This window comes from Petaurus breviceps, unplaced genomic scaffold, assembly GCF_028583685.1.
Source record: "Petaurus breviceps papuanus isolate PSGF00001 unplaced genomic scaffold, PetGlider_PUasm1.0 90740, whole genome shotgun sequence".
In the NCBI taxonomy this organism is placed as follows: Eukaryota; Metazoa; Chordata; class Mammalia; order Diprotodontia; family Petauridae; genus Petaurus; species Petaurus breviceps.
In genome coordinates, this window is record NW_027187330.1 from 10,249,789 (window position 1) to 10,266,893 (window position 17,105).

The 17,105-nt window shown below is 38.1% G+C and overlaps 1 protein-coding gene across 2 annotated transcripts; it reads right to left on the reverse strand.

Moving 5' to 3' along the window:
* Window positions 1-1,585: 1,585 nt before the first annotated feature.
* GHITM (growth hormone inducible transmembrane protein) lies at window positions 1,586-15,944 on the reverse strand. 2 transcript variants are annotated; one of them, XM_069067313.1, is made up of 9 exons: window positions 15,799-15,944; window positions 12,400-12,573; window positions 11,455-11,554; window positions 10,801-10,912; window positions 9,873-10,014; window positions 8,747-8,855; window positions 6,468-6,656; window positions 5,198-5,369; window positions 1,586-2,984 (listed from the first exon to the last, which is right to left on the reverse strand). In XM_069067313.1, exons 2-9 carry the CDS (start codon window positions 12,535-12,537, stop codon window positions 2,900-2,902), a joined length of 1,047 nt encoding a protein of 348 aa, XP_068923414.1. In that variant the 5' UTR covers window positions 12,538-12,573; window positions 15,799-15,944; the 3' UTR covers window positions 1,586-2,899. The 2 variants fall into 2 exon arrangements, with proteins under 2 accessions (XP_068923414.1, XP_068923415.1); XM_069067314.1 differs by lacking the exon at window positions 15,799-15,944 and adding an exon at window positions 15,586-15,742.
* Between the last annotated feature and the right edge of the window lie 1,161 nt (window positions 15,945-17,105).

Here is a 17,105-nt window from a genome sequence, read left to right on the forward strand (position 1 = left end):
TATTGAAAGTTAATATTCAAAATAATAAAATTCATGGATACTGAAATCCATTCTCAGACTCCTTAGTGATCTGTGGACCCTAAGTTAAGAAGCTTTTAATTAAATGAACTGGCGATGGTTAGTTGGAAGAAGACTGGGTATCTGTGTAGGTTTGGGTTTGGGCCAAATGGTAACAATCTTCAAGTATCTGGAGAGCTATGATATGGAAGAGGGATTTGACTAGTTCTGCATGGCCTTGGAGGGCAGAACTAAGTTCAGAGGGTAGGAGTAAGGAAAAAAAAATCTAACAATTAACATTTTAACCAGAAATGGAATGAGTTGTCCATCTCAGGAGACAGTAATTTATTCTTTATTGGGTGTCTTTAGTCAGAGCTTGTATGACCACTTGGGTGTGCTGCTGAGGGTGTTTAGAGGTAGGGGGTCATGGTTGTACTGGTGTCATTTCCTTCCATTTACATTGTACATACAATTTTTTTTTCTTATTGTGAAACCCCATGTCATAAAAAAGTAACTCCTTCATGGGAAAGGCTGGAGAGATCAGAAGCTCAGAGATGGCAGATGAGAGGCAAAAGATACTTTAAAAATATATTGCTCTCACAAAGAATGCAGAGTAGGAAGAATTCTGCAGTACACTACATAGTCTGGGACATGTTTTTTTTTGTGTTGTTGAATACAAAAATTTGTATTCAGGTTGGCTTCCTTCCTAGATGATAAAAAAAAGCTTCAAAATGCTTCATCTCTCCACCTTAAGGGCAACAATGAAGAATTCCTTAAGATACTACCCTCCCTCCCCTCTCCCCCGCCCCATAACAACATATTTAAAAAAGATAGAATTGGCAAAAGTGAATCCTGACTTGTCAAGAGGTTGGAAGGTAGAAGAATAACATAGGCCAAAGAAAGATCATTGCATATTTGAAATAAAAGGAACTAATCTCTCTCAAGTTAGAAGAGGGAACGATAATACTGGGTTGGAGTCAGGATCCAAAATGGTCTTGACATGCTAGAATGTTGGGTTGAGTCGAACTAAATTTAATAGGGATACATGGAATATAAAGTTCTATAACATCTTAAAAAAAGAACAAGTTTGTTAAATACAAGATAGAAGTATAGCTCAACAAGTCTGTTCATTGGTGGACTGAGAGTTTAATCAATCAGCATAAGGAAGTCAAGAGAGCTAATGCTGCCTCTAAGCTGTACTGAAAGAATTAGTACCCAGGAAAGCCCTACTGCACTCTGCCCTGATCAGAGCACATTTATATTGGAAAACTAACCTCATTTTTCTAGAAATGTCACCTTTTAAAGATGTTTATTTCTCATCTACATGAAAACCATATCCTCTAAAAACTGAAAATTACCTCTTGTGCATTAAGGCAGTAAACTACTACCACTACCTTAAAGGTAAGGACATGAGTGAAGTAAGGACTCTCAAAAGTTTTCTTTTCTTGTAAATCTAAAATCAATTAAAATTTCCACAGTATAAAACTGATAGCATCATGTCTATGGTTTTGTTTTTTTTTCCAAGGAGAGCCCCAAACCATTTCCTTTCGTGTAAGTGTAGTTCTACTGGAGAAATTACAGACCAATCAACTATCAAGCTAGATCTTTATTATTTCAGAAATAAGCACATCATATCTTTTCAATGGATAGATTAGCTATTTCTGGATAGCTGGTGATAAACACATCTTGCCAGAAATAGTAATCATATCATTGCAACGAACTTACAGACTCAAATTTCACTCATTAAAAAACTTTCAAAAATAACTTATTCTTTATCATAAATTAACAAGCTTTACTTACAATGAAGTTTTTTTAAAATTAATTATGGACTGAGGGGGAAAAATCTATGGAAAAATTAACATTAATGCAAACGATTTTAAGAAAACAGAACTAATTTGGCCTCTAATTTTAGCATTTAGTGGGGAAAGGATGCAAAAACATTGATCTCTGATAGTGCTGGAAAGGAAAATGATTCCCTATCCTAAAGGACAAACAGGATCCTTTTAAACAGTAAAAGAAAAAAATAAGCCACAATCTTTGACCTATGTTGAAAAAGCAACATCTACATGTGTCATACACTTACTGCAAGGTTGGAATAGGCAACCTATTTGATACTTTTGGAGCTTTAAGTTTAAAGCAAAAATATGTCTCAAAATAAATAGTTCTAGATGATTAAAAACAGAACTTATAAACTATGATAGAAATACTTGGGGTAAGTTAACATTGTGAGACTGGATATGTTGCCAAGTATCTTCCCTATATTTGAAATATGAGTATTTTATTGAAATTCCAAAGGTACTGTCACAATGACACTTAGCTGTCTTTTAAGGATAGAGGTTTCACCTGAGGAATATCAGGTGGGTGTTAATTATGTTAAAGACAGCTATCCATCAATAACTAGACCTGATAAACCCTATCCATTGCCAGGTAGCAAGTGGCAATAATTAACATTCTTAGAGCTGAATCTAAAACTAGAGACAGGTCCTCTACATCAACTCTGGGTGGGGGAAAACTATTTCTTGTACACACCTGACTCCTTTTTGGATGGCAAATAAGAATTTGTGTTAAATACTATGAAACAAGCAAAAATATGGACAACCAACAGAATGTTGAAATAAAGTGATTCTACTGAAAAGTTTGATCCTTTTCCATTAGCACTTACTCAAAGACGAAAACTGGAAAGTTTATGTGCTTATTTGCAAGAGAAGTGCTGAATTTATTCTGAAGAAAGGTAGAACTTGAAGCATCACATTGTACTGGAATATCTTAACCATGCTGAAGTGGCTCTGAACTTCTGACTTCAACCAAAGTGCTTGTACAAGAAATGATTTAATAAGTACACACACCAAGAATACAAGCAAAGGTATCTGACGAAGTTTGGATGGTTCAAAATGTAATCAGTTCATTTCTTCCTGTTGCTTCCAGTTGCTAGCATGGTGGCTACTCGCATAAAGATATTTAGTGTATCCATGTAGATTCCCATCATGCTAAAAGAGAGAAAGAAATTAATAATAATATGCTAATGAAAGTTATTTGATAGATTATCTAGAAGCAACTCTTACAATCACATATTCCAACAGTAAATGAAATTCTAAATATGACTTTAATAAAGGAGTAGGCATCTGTAAATAATAACACTTTTTGTCTTGACCTTGTATTTGACTTGGAATGTGGTAGTGTTAAAAAAAAAAAGGACAAATTAACCTCAAGTTCTACCATATTTTGTTTACCTTGAAGTTTGTGAAGTAGCAACTGATCAGGTTTGTGTCAAACAAAATGAAGCAAAGTGACAACTTTTAAAAACCTGTCAGACATTAGTTTGACATTTGCATACGTAAATGATATCCTTTAACCCCTTGCTGCCCCTCTCCCCCTTTTTCCCAGTAGCACTGCGAGTTTATTACTAATTGAAATGTTATTTTTAGAAGAAAAATTAAAAAATTTGTTGCAGAAGAGTTTGCATAAACTCAAGTGTCAGAAGTGAATGTCACCTATATTTCACGTTTTAAAAGGAAGCAAAAAGAACATCTGCTACTTTGTCAAAACCTAATGAAGAATCACTTCAAATTATTATAATCCTACCACTTAAAAGACCTCAAAAATTTAGGAAAAAAAAATTTATTGCAAGCATTTTTTCCTTTTGAATTTTAGCTGCTACATGTACTTTGGACAGTTTTCAAATATGCTACCTGCATCTTTACTACGAAACATTAGTCTTCCTAAATACCATAATGCCAATTAAAAATCTTTTAATACTTTGTAAATGTTTACAACTTATTTATTAAATGGATTGACTCTATGATGCTATCATACCATATAGCTATTACTATGTTACTACAGGTAAAATTGAGTAAAAAATCTATCTAGTACCTATCAGTTCTATAAATAAGGAAAGAATTCATGACCAAACAAGAGAGAGGTTCAAAGAAGGTAAATGAATAATTTTGATTATATAAAGTTGAAATGCAAGGGAAAGCAACTCTGAGGTATTATCTCACACATATTAGATTGGCTAACATAACAGAAGAGGAAAATGACAAATCCTGGGTGGGTGGGGAGTAATATGGAAAAATACATACATTAATGAACTGCTGATGGAACAGTGAATGTTAGTCTAACCATTCTGGAAGACAATTTGGAAAATACCCAAAAGGGTTATAAAACTGCATACCCTTTGACCCAGCAATACCACTACTACGTCCGCATCTCAAGGAGGTTTAAAAAAAAAAAGGACCTAAATGTACAAAAATATTTACAGCAACTTTTTATGGTGTGGAAATTGAGAGGATGCCCATCAACTGGTAAAAAATTATGGAAGAGAATGTGACTGAATACTATTGTGTTGAAAGAAATGATGCATAGGATGGCTTTAGTAAGACTTGAGAAAACTTTTATGAACTGATGCAAAGTGAAAAGAGCAGAAGCAGTACAACATATATAGGAATAACAATATTGTAAAGATAACCATCTGTGAAAGACTTAGTAACCTATATATAGTACATATAGTAACCTGATTCCCTATAATTTCTTCTTTTTATTTTTGGAGGCAATCAGGTTAAGTGACTTGCAGCTAGTAAGTGTTTGAGGCCATAATTGAACCCAGGTCATCCTGACTCCAGGGCTGGTGCTCTATCCACTGTGCCACCCAGATGCCCCTGATCCACTACAATTCTAAAGAACTCATGGTGAAAAATGTTATTTACCTCCAGAGAGATTACTGATGGACTCAGAGTGAAGACTGAAGCACAATGTTTTCTCTTATTCCCCCCCGCCTGAATATGGCCAAATACAGACATTTGTTCTTCATGATTACATATTTGTAATGGGTTTTTGTTTTTCTTGCCCTCTCAAGGGGTAGGGGAATGAATGGGGGAAAAGAATACTGAACTGAAAGTAAAAGGTGATTTTTTTTTAAGTGTGCATCTAAATAGAAACTGATTTTAATCCAACATTTGGTTTTTTTAAAAAGAAATTTCTGAAAAGAATGAAAATAGATACAACTGTATAATGCCAGTAGCAATGTAGTAATAGTTTTTCAAAGTAATTCAAAACCCATTAAAAATGAAACCAATCAGCTCAAACTATATATTTTTTTCAAGTTAAAAAGTCTAAGGATTATTTCATTCAACACTGCTTAAAAAAAAAATAAAACATGAAAAAAAAAACAGCCTGTAGTTTTCTAACACTGGAAAATACTTACGAGTTAATGGGGTCATATCTTTCTGTGCCATATATGGGCATTATTTCTGCACGCTTGATGACTTTTTGGGTATCATATAGAAGGAACATGCTGAAAAGAACTAATCCACCATACATTGCCACAGAATAAAGACCAGCACCAAGTGCAGTGGTAGGTGGTAAAAACATAGATCCTAAAATCAAAATGGGAAAAAGCAATTTTAGCATAGTTAAATTTATAACTTTCATGTACTTCTCATTTCTGTTTATTCCCAAGACCAGAAAACAAGTCCCCTACACATTAAACAACATAATTAAGAGATTATGATATTAAGTTAGGTCTAATGACAATCAAAATAGAAAATCTGCCCACTGAACAGCTAGCTTTTGTAATTTTGTTGTTTAGCCAGTCATTTTTCAGTTGTGTCTGTCTCTGTGACCCCAATTTGGGTTTTTTTTTGGACAAAGAACAGAGTGGTCTGCCATTTCCTTTTTCAGCTCATTTTACAGATGAAGGCTGAGACAAACAGGGATAATTTGCCCAGGGTCACACAGCTAGTTAAGTGTCTGAGGCCAGATATGAACTCAATCAGATGAGCCTTCCTGACTCCAGGCCTTGCACTCTATCTACCGTGCCATCTAGCTGCCCATTCTTTGTAACAACCACGAATTATCCCCATATGCACAGAATCTTAAGACTCAGAGTTGGAAGAAACCTTAGAAATCAATTAATCCAACCCTCTCATCTTTAGAGATGAGAAACTAAGGCCCAGTGAGTTTAAGTGACTTGACCAAGGCAGCAAGTACCAGGATTGGGGCCCAGTGCCCTTTCCATTATGCTACAAAGCTCTGTGCCTCACCTGTTTTATTAGGCCTTTTTTTCAGGGGTAGAGAACCGGGGGCTTCAAGGATACATATGCATGTTGGCCCTCTAGGTCCACTCAAATGCAACCTTTTGACTGAATCCAAACTTCATAGAATAAATCCTTTTAAGAAAGATTTGTTGTGCAAAATTTGGACTTAGTCAAAAGGCTGTACCCAAGAGGACCTAAAGGGCCACATGTGGCCTTGAGGTTGCAGGTATAACTGATGATTAGTGATATTTATTTAGACCAACTGTAATAATATCCATTTAAAAGCCTATGTCATAGGATGTCAATAAAAATTACATTTAATATGTAATATATTTAAATGTATTTACATAACTCCTAAAAACAACCAATCTCCTAATTAAATTATTCAAGTTGTTATAAATCACACAGGACAAATATATCAAAAATAATCATGCTTACCCAAAGAAGAAACAAAAACAACACCCAGGCCCACTCCTAATGGTGCTCCCATGTTTAGAAATTTTTCACTTGGAGCACACATGGCTACAGTAGAGAGGCCACCCACAATGCCTGCTGTATACCAGAGAGCTTTGAGGATCAGAGGGCCACCCAACAAAGTCAGAGGGGCCACCACTGTACCCATGACACCTAGGGAAACAAAAGCATTTAAATATTAGCTAATACTTATGATATAAACCAATGTATATTTTATACAATTATTCAGCAAGACATTTTTCTTTACTTATAGTAGTTGCATAGTCACAAAACCATATGGATTCTCAAAAAATTATGCTACATATTGAACTGTCACTTTTGTCAGAAACATTCTTGGACCTACCTGAATTGTAAGAACATATATCACATATTACCAAAAAGTAAGACTTAGAGAATACCAATCTAGATGAAGAAAATTTTCTTTAACCTTTTAAACAGATGCAATCCCAAAGATAAATTCTTATGACAATACAAACGTATACCAATGTCAAAACACAGCAAACTTAAATGAGTAGCTCAAGGCTAAACATGATAGCAGATTTCATAAGTCAATTGCTTAAAGGACAAAATAGAATAAATGGTAATGATAATTTTACTTATACCATAGGACCCTTAGGGAAGAATGCTCCAGTTATCTGAAGACTACACTTTCAGCTTGTAAAGAGCATTTTAATTCTTTTGTCACACATATGTAAATAAGCTTTTTATAAGCATCAAGGACAAAGATATTGGTATTTTAAATAAGCAAAAGTAAACTGCAATGTCTTCCGGAGCTAACAATTTATCTCTATACTAAATTGCCTGTGTAATCAATTTTGTAACATTTTCCTAGGACCATTTCCATTATTAAATAAGAGATATTTAGTGTAGTTTTATAATGACTAACTTAAAATATTTCTTCTCACTAAAGACAGGAAATTGTCAATGAATATAAGTCTCTCATAGGGCATTCATGATTTGCCATAGTTGCAATTCCCAGCAAAATTTTGGAGCTGATTGACAATTTCAAGTGTATTTTAGTGGAAAAAGCAAGCTCCTTACTTATGAAAACAGGATGTTTCATTTTTGTGTTTGTGTCCCTAGCAGTAGGTAGTATACAAATTTAATGTCTGTGAATTGAAAGGTAATGTAAATATGCTTTTCATTATAATAACATTCTAGAATGTAAAATGAGAAATATAAGGCATAAGGAAAAAGGATGGTTATGTTAAACACTTTCAAAAATAATCTAAGAAATTCTTAGATCCCCCAGTAACTTTGTATAAAAAATTATAAAAACTTTCTAAACAGGCATACAATAGAGGCTTGCTATTCATACAATGATAACATGAGGATTATCACATTGTATAATCAGCATGATTCATAATACCCTTTGATCCCTTTAAATAATGTGCACAGTACAATTCTATGCTGTCATGGTCCCTGAAAGTATCCTGCCATAGATAATCTTTTTGTGATGAGCTTCTCTGACTTCAGTCAGTCTAATCTTCAGACAGAAGACAGTATATGGGCCCATGTTCCAAGTCTTCTGAGCTTATGAAACTTGAGTTAATGTTCAATGTTGGATTAAGATAACCTGAGGTCACTTTCTATGCCATAACAAGGCATCCAACATTGAATTTTGTCCATCTATACTTAAGAGAGTCAACAAGTATTATAAATCCATGAAGCAACACGTAACACATTTTGAAAAACACTTTACCATGAAAACTAATAAAAACAACTAGGCTTCCTGAAGATGTTTTGCCTCTAGAAACTGATTGGCAAGCCAATAGCAATTTCAAGAACCTCAACACAAACCATCTCTTGGTTTTAGGGGGAAAAAAGGAAAGAAATCCTAAAGAGTATAGCATTTTAATTCCAACATTTTTTGCTTCAAGAAGCCATCCATTTCTCTACCTTAACATACTTAAACTCTAAACTCAAAATAGCTACTATTCTTGTGTCATACAAGACAGACACTATTACTATTCTCTAGGGCTTTGAGATTGAAATGTTATCTTTTCACAAAGATTAAAAATACGATGTCTTCATTAACCTTTTGTACAGTATTAAAATACAACTTTAAAGACTGATAATTTTGTTCTACTTATCCATAAAGGGACATTAATCTTATCACAAACTGCTTCTATTCTAAATTAAGATGACAACATTCCTTACAAATTGTTTTCTGTAATAAAGCACCACAGAGAACAATCCTTGAAGATAATTAAGAATATATTTTTAAACTATGGAAGACATACCAGAATGGAACATCCAAGCAAGATGTTTGAGGCCTGGGCTCCGTTCATATGATATTGACCGAACCAGCATTCCAGCTCCAATCATGGCTGCAAAAGTTGCTCCAATTGTCTGTAAGATGCAGAGTATTACTAGGAAAAATAATCCTTGCTTTGATTTGTTTTTGTAAACCCAGAAGTGCTAAATATTACCTTTTATCTTCTTTAGGGCTTAAAAAAGGGAAAATAATATACCTCCCAACCTCAAGCCAGATATGGAGTTACGCTTCCAATTTCTGAACTTTCTTTAAATATGTTTAAGCAATAGCTCCCTCTACTGCTAAAATGAGTCTTAGAAATTCTTTGCAACAAGCTGGAAGAACAGGAAGAGGCTGGGACATGTAGAAATTTTCAAGCAGTACATTCAGCTCTCATTAGCTGTTGACCACCAGGCAAGTCATTTAACCCCTTAGTGCTCAGGAAACTTTTTTTTTTTTTTTGCCTTTTGAAGGGCAATTGGGGTTAAGTAACTTGCCCAAGGTTACATGGCTAGTATTTTTGTGTGGGTGTTAAGTGTCTCAGGCCAGAACCGAACTCAGGGCCTCTTGACTCTAGGGCCAGTGCTTTACTCACTGCGCCACCTAGCCACCCCATCAGGAAACTCTTTTTAGATTTTATGGTACAGATGAGTTGTCCAATCTACACGGTAGGGAGTTTCCACTCCAGAAAACCACCAATGAACCCCATGCCCCCAAATTATATTATATCAGTACATTAATATGCTATACCAAATGCGTATTTTGTTGTAGTCTATTGTATGAAATATGGTTGTTTTCTACAAAAAATTTATTAGAAATCAATTCTTCATACAATGCTATAAACGGACATTGTCATATTATAGTAATTCCTCAGTTATCAGGCACAAGTTGTATGGAAAAAAGATTTTTCTACAGGTAATACTCAAAATAAATGATGCCTGATCTTTTAAGTGCCAATAACTTACATTGTTCATATAAGTTTTCCTAAAATGTATTCTTGAATTAATACCTGCCCTTTCACTGATTTTCCTCCAAACCATCATACTAATCTAACTGATAATTCTCCCTATCTTCAACATATCCTTTAAAAGATAAAATTCCAAATGACTTACCAACCAAGAGCCTTTCATCATAAAAGTCATTAAAGCAGGTGATCGGCTAACTGCTAAGGCAGACAATGCTGTTAAACCAACACTCCCCGCGAAATACATATAGGTGGCATGAATTCTATCCTTCACATACTGTGGCCAAATTCTGTAAGGAACAAATATGACAGATGGTTAAGAATGTTTGAGGGGTTAACTTCATGGATTTTAATATTGAGTTCTTATCACACTTTGATTTAGTTTTAGTTAGTGTAATGGGAATGTAAATTTTAAAGATCTTCCCTGCCCCTAGGCTAAAGTGCACCTGGAGCCTGGGGTAGGGTGGATACTTTTTGATTGGCCAGTGGGTCAATAAGGCTGTTACATTCTCTGAGCCAGGAGAAGGCTATATAAGCCCTCATATGTAGCTTTGTTTTGGGGCTCACTTTGAGAAGTGTTCTGTGATTTGATCAGATGAAACTCTGGGAAGCCGTTGTTGAGAGCCCCCCCGGCTTTGAAAAACCCAGATGTTGATTTGGTATGGATGTAATGGTTGGACAGTTTGGAAAACTGTCTACTTGATCTGTTTCTCTGTCTTGATAATTCTGTCTGTATATTCTGAAGTTCGGGGTGCTGACCTTTTTCCCCTGAACTAGGTAAATGATACATATTTGACTGATTAAAGTAAGCTTGTTAACCCATTCTGAGTTGCTTTCCTTTAACAAAGCAGATCTAAGAACCTGTGTTGGCAGACACCCTGGGGACGCTGGGGTGCTTGCTGATACAGTTAGTCAAGTTCAGTAAAGCTGCAAGAAGCAGTTCCATTTTTATTAATATGTTAAGTTTCTATACAATTGACTGGTAGCAAAATATTCCTCAAATGGCTGGTGATATGTGCAGTGAGAAAACAATAAAACTTAGTTAAGGCCAGTAATACTTCAGGGGATTTACTTACACTGCTTTTTCAATAGCCCCAATCTCATTTGACATTCCCAAGCCATAGAAGCAGAGTGCTCCAAGTCCAACAGCAGCTCCTCCAGCAACAAACCATCTTCCCATTTGATCAACTGCAGAGGACAAGAGAAAGGACTCTTAGCATCTGAATTAGCAAGTATTAATGTAAAAATCCTAGTGTAAAGTTTATCTTAGGGGAAAAAATATTAATATTTGCCTTGTAGCAAATATATTTTGCATATAATTTTACCTGAGGTGAATACTAATTTATATAATCAATTTTTATAACTGAGGGGCCAGAGGAAGGTTCAACTTGCTTAATAAAATGTTTCAGTTAATTTTGCCTTTGAGCAAATTAAATCCTGATTCTATACCAAGAGAATCAGTAAATAACAAAATGCTATCATTCTACAATGCAAATCACATTTAGTTTTAAGTTATTTCTTTCAAGATCATTTGTTTAGAGAAGATAGTCATACAAACATTACTTCCTGGAAGAGTGTCTTTAAAATCACATAGTAAAATCCAGTATGCCACATTTCCCTTCCAAAGTGGCTACTGAATTCAACAGTTATAGAATTCTGGAATTATTAATTTCCTGAATACCAATGAATGATATTGTCAAAGTTGAAAAAAAGTTTAGACTGTTGCCTACTTTTAAACACTCTTTCTGCTGATGGTTCGAATGCTGCTTCCTTAATTTCGTGGCCAGTTTTTCCACGTCGGATCCCAAATCTTGATTTGGTGGCATAGCCCTGATATATTTTTAAAAAAGAGAAAAAAAGTGAGTTACAAATAATCTAACTAGCTTGTGAAGTGTATTTCTACACTGACAATATGTGTTGATGGAATTTTCTTTTAAGTTACTATGATAATGTATCTGACTTAAAATATCTGAAATTCAAGTCAAGAGACATTTATCAAGTACCTACTGTGCTATGTGCAGGGGGGTATTCATTTAAAAGGTTACACGGCCAGTTATTTTTGTGTGGGTGCCGAGTATTGAGGCTGGAACTGATCCCAGGTCTCCCAACCCTGGGGCTGGCACTCTTACTCACTGTGCCACCTGGCCGCCCCTGATGTATTTTATTTTTAATGAAGTTTTTGTAAACAGTTAAAAATCTATTTTTCAACTACAGTGGCATTATCACTTTTTCCAAATATAAAACTGAAATAAAAAGACTATTAGATACAATATTGCAATTAAAGAACTCACTGGATCTAACAGTGAATAAAATGTATAAGAGGAGCAGGTGAAAAGAACTGATCATGTTACCACTGAAAAAGAAAGGTAATTTGTGGGGACAAGGTTTCAAGCATAGAAAAACAAAGAACGCAAGAGCCTGTATGTCCAACAGAATATCCATTTCATCATGCCATAGCAATGAACCTCTGGGGTTCCTGGGGTTCCATAACTCTCTGTTATGTTCCTGGATAAGTCTTGTGCCTCCAGCCATTCTATAAGTACTCTTATTGTCTCAGAAGTGCTTTTGTACTAGATATCAAGGGCCTGGGAGTTCATGCTGTCTTCTTGTTTAGTGTAAGATATGTTTTCAAAGAAGATACTACAAAATGTTAAATAAATCCAAATTTTACTTACCCTGTTGGATTGCAAGAGCCATTGATTTGTCTTTAGAATGGAATTCCTCAGAACAGGAGAGGTCTTTGTGAATGGTGGGTGGAGAGTCCTGGAAGGTAGGGTCAGGGTCCGGAGACACACAAACCTTGCTGCCAGCATGGTATTCCAACAGGTTCACTGATTATTTCTGAAATGCTTTAAAAAATTGAGATCTATTAGGTAAATAAAGAAGTAAGATGGAAAACCTCAGAAAAGTTGCACTTCTAAATTTTTATTTAAAATTCTGAGTAGGAAGTGAAAAGGCTCCAGGCTTTCTGTTCCTTAGAAGTTGTGTGACCTTAGCTGGCAAGAATTTCTCATCCTTCTTGGGACTCAGTTAACCTCCCTGTAATATCAGATGGTGTTGGCCTCATATAATGAATATATTAGTATGAGAATCAAGACAATTTTATATAGTTTTTTTTTTCTAAAGCACGAATAATGGGAGGTCATTTATGTAAGTGCTCACTCTGTGCCAGATACTGTGGGGAAGGTATTAAATAAAGATGGGAATACCAAATAACCTATTTGCTTTCTAGGAATTCCAACTGACACACTGGGAGGGAGAAATAAAAACAATAAAAGTTGCTGTTGTTTTAAAATTTTGATGATAAACAACTGCTGTTGGTTATTACACAGTCAACATCCTTTATCAAGTACCATCTTCTTGCCCTTCTAGCCGTGTCAATCTCCCTAATGCTGACCACCTATAGAACTCATTGTGGTATTTAATACCATATGAAAAGGTAGCGAAAGTTTAAATATTATGCACTTAATATTGAATGAGATTTTTGTGCTTTATGGACAAGGATTTTATACTTTCTTTATATAAAACTACAGTATTTACCTATCTAGCCCTTAGTAGGCAAAAACTTTTTGAAGTGAGTGAAGAACCAGTCATACTCAGTATAATGAATGCTTTTTATAAAAATCTCATACCATTATACTGAAAAGCACAGGGGAAATAGTCCCTTAAATCAGAGGTTTCAGGTGCAAAAGAAAATATGGATTGGTGATTGTATTTTAAAATAAGACTGTAGCTTATGAGACTGACCTAGCCTTTATGGAATAGTTCTAATTAACTGGTTAAGTGAATGCTAACATCATAAGGCATTATCCATTTTTTCAAGGAATTAATATCTAAGTGGTAGAAATTGCTCAAGATCACAGGGATTTTTATGAACAAGGATTATAAAGTATCAAACAGTAATAATTTCATTTAGATATCCCATAAACCACAATGTCCTTTCACAATGTATCAACATAAGGTATGATCCATAACACATTTCATATGTCTAACCAATGAACTTTCACCTAACTACTCAAAACAATTTAAACTTCTTTCCCTCACACTGAAATTACCACAACATTTTGCTGGGGTGAGATTCCTATGGTGCTTGAATAACTCCAAGGCTTATGCTAATCAGCTGGAAAACTGGTGTCAGGTGCCTCAACTTCCTGTTATCAATTTCTTCCATGGACCAGTAATAGTACTAGTAACTAAATAATAACTAGTAACTAAGCCCCCATAGTCAACCAATCTATCAACAAACATTTGAGGTTCCCACTATGTACCGGCACACTGTCCTAAGTAGTAAGGGATTCAAAGCAAAGCAAAAGACAGTCCCTGACCTGGAGGAGCTTGTTGTTCCTGAAGAGGACCATGCCATCAAGGAGGTGATGTCATGCCATTCAAGGATTTAAGTGAGGGAGGGCTGTGCAAAGTCACCAGCCTCACTTTCTCCTCCGGAGCCATTTGGGTCCAGGGGTCAGACATAGATCAGGACTGGGGATGGCCCAGGATACAGTTAAGGACCTTGGTCTTTTTAAGCTAAGGTGTTTAGCAGGCCTCAGTGTAAATGAGGTAAAGCCCATTCTGTGATTAAGGCTAAACAAAAAATAAGGCAGAGAATTGCCTCTTTACATAGTCAACAAAAAATCAATCTAGGAGGGGAAACCGATCAGAGTTTCTGGCCAAAGCAGAAACAACTGCTATTTACATTTACTCTGGGCCAATCAGGGCCCAAACCAAGTTGGGCTTGGTCTGGGACTTATTATTGTTGGCCCATTCAATTGCAGTTGGAGTGATTTGGGTTAAAGTTGGTCCTTCAAAAAAAGTTTCCAGAGATCAAAATTTATATTCCTTTTGGGCAGAGCACCCCCAAATAAGGGCATGGCAGCCTATGTGGACAGAGGGAAGGTAAAGGAAGAAAGAAAGCTGTGCTGCCCAATGGGTCAGCTGGCTCCCCAGTGGGGCAGCTGCTTTTGTATTCACAGAGGTTGCTGTTTGTCCTTTATTCTATTAGAGGACTACGACACTAGGCTTATTACCACACCACCCAGCCATTGAGTTGAGAGAACACCACCAGTGAAAGATGTGCTCCGAACGCTTTCACCCAATTACATCAGAAGCGCTTACATCCCTGGAAGGCCAAGGTCAGGAACCAAGGCACCCCATGTACATCCCTCCTCGGACAGAGGAAGGAGGCCAGAAGTCTGGTGAACTACGCTGCTGCCCGAGCCCAGAAGGGGTGGGACCCCTCCTCTATTCCAGCGGGAGCCGGGGGGTGGGCAGCCTAGCACAACGGAGAGGATGGGCACTCACGCCCAGGGCTTGCGTTTAGGATTTTATCTGTTTCTGGGCTGGCCCGAGCTTCCAGTTGGTAAAACGAGGGGAGTCCGGCCGGATGATCTCTAAGGCCCTCCGCGTTCCAGGCCCCGCCCAAGCACCATGACCTTCTTGGGGCTCACTTAACCTTTCCTTTTCCCCAAGGTCCTGCTGGGGTTTGGGCAGCGCTCCAGGGAAGGGAGCCCGGGGGCGGCTTTATGCGGGGGTGACTCAGCACATCGTCGCCCCCACCTTCCGGGTGGATCACCGCCCTCCTTCTACTCTGGGTCAACGAGAAGGCCCCAAATTCTGCCCCTTACTTGCGGTCCGGCCTTAGGAACCGCGGCCATTTCTCACCCCCCCTCCCTGGGCGTCAGTTTCTCCCCCGTAACATGATGGAGATGGCTTCGGTGACCTCTAGGTCCTACACTCTGACCGGGGGGGGGGGGGGGGGGTCCCTTCCTTCGCTCTGGGCCTCAGTTTCTCCCTCCATAACACGTTGGGGATGACGTCAGCGACCACTACTACTACGGTCTAACTTTGGGGAAGTCGTTACTCACCACCCGAGAACCTCGGCAAAGCAAAGGGGGGTCGGGCTAGATGACCTCTCAGGCCCCTCCCCTGACCCCTGACCCCCCTTTTCGGAAGGAAAAAGAATAAGGAAAGCGGTGACGCAGGCAGACAGCCGCAGCCCCAACGGTCCTCAACAGATCCGCTGGGACAGGGCAGACCGAGAAAAGGAGAGGGGAAGTGGGGTAGGGGATCGCAGGTACCTCACTGCTGGTAAGCTCAGCTGCGCGTGCGGCCTCCTGATCTGGTCAACCGCGCAGATGCCGGACCCTCCGCCCCGCCCTCCTCCTCCACCACCTCCGCCTCCGCCTCCTTCGTCTTCCTTCCTGCCTTCCGAGCCCGCTCGGCGTGCGCAGCTCCCGGAGGCCACGTACAGAGAGAACGTTCGGAAAGAGCCAATCAGGAGGAGGTCGCTGCCAGCGAAAAGGCGGGCGTAAGGGGGAAGAGCCAGGCGCAGCCACTAAGAAGCCTGGCGGGATGACGCACTCTTGCGTCACAGTGCGGGGCGGGGGCGGTGCCTAGGAATCAGGCGCGTCCATGTTAGGTAGGGGCAGCGTAGCAGTCCTGTCATGTGACCTTTGTTTCTTGCCGCCTTGTCCTGGATTTGCTCCCCAGTTTCCAGATAGTTCCTAGAGAGTGGCAGGCTCCATCCTCCGAGGGTTTATAAAATTACATTTGAACCTTGCCCCAAATACTTTAAGCTCCTCACAGGTTACTTTTCCACACCCGATTAATTCTTATTAGGCCTGGGGAGGCTTTAGGGGGTTGGAGCCAGGTAGACATGAATTCAAATTCTGACTGGGACACTTACTACCTCTGTGACCTCCCGAGTCCTGTAACCTCTGCTTAGCTCAGTCTCAGCATCTGTAAAATGGGGAGAACAAATGCCACCCAATTTCTAGAGTGGTTGTGCTGATAACAGATATTTGCAAAGTACTTTTCAAGTCTTACAATGCAATATAAATGCTATTATTTTTAAAGTGCTACGTAAAGGCTGCCTATTATTATTAATAACCAGACTGCTGCAAAAGGGTCCCATGATACAAAAAAGATGAAGACCCCTATATTTGGATAAAACGTCCAGTTCAGTCACTCTCCAAGTCTCCAATTAGGAAGAATCCTAATTTAGGTAGAGGTTGGGCTCTCTGCCTGGCTACGTTTATCTGGTATCTCTGTGGGTGAAGCAAAATTCAGGTTACTGGAAATTTTTGGATACTGAGGGAATTTGGGGAGAGTCTGCCCTTTTCTCAGGACATCCATTTTCACACGCCTGTATAGCTGCTGACCCTTCTTGGTCTGTCCACTGATACCTTTGCTTCTCAGAGGTGTGTGGGGCATGCCCTCTGCTTCTAGACCCTCAGAATTTCCCTTCAGAGAGAGCTCCTCCTCTGAACACATTTCTTAGGTTGGGACCAAGTCCCTCACAATAGCTTTGGGTTTAAAGAGGTGTTCTGGTTCTATTTATGCCCAATTCTAATTGATTGGCTTAATTTAGGAGGGTTTTTTCCAT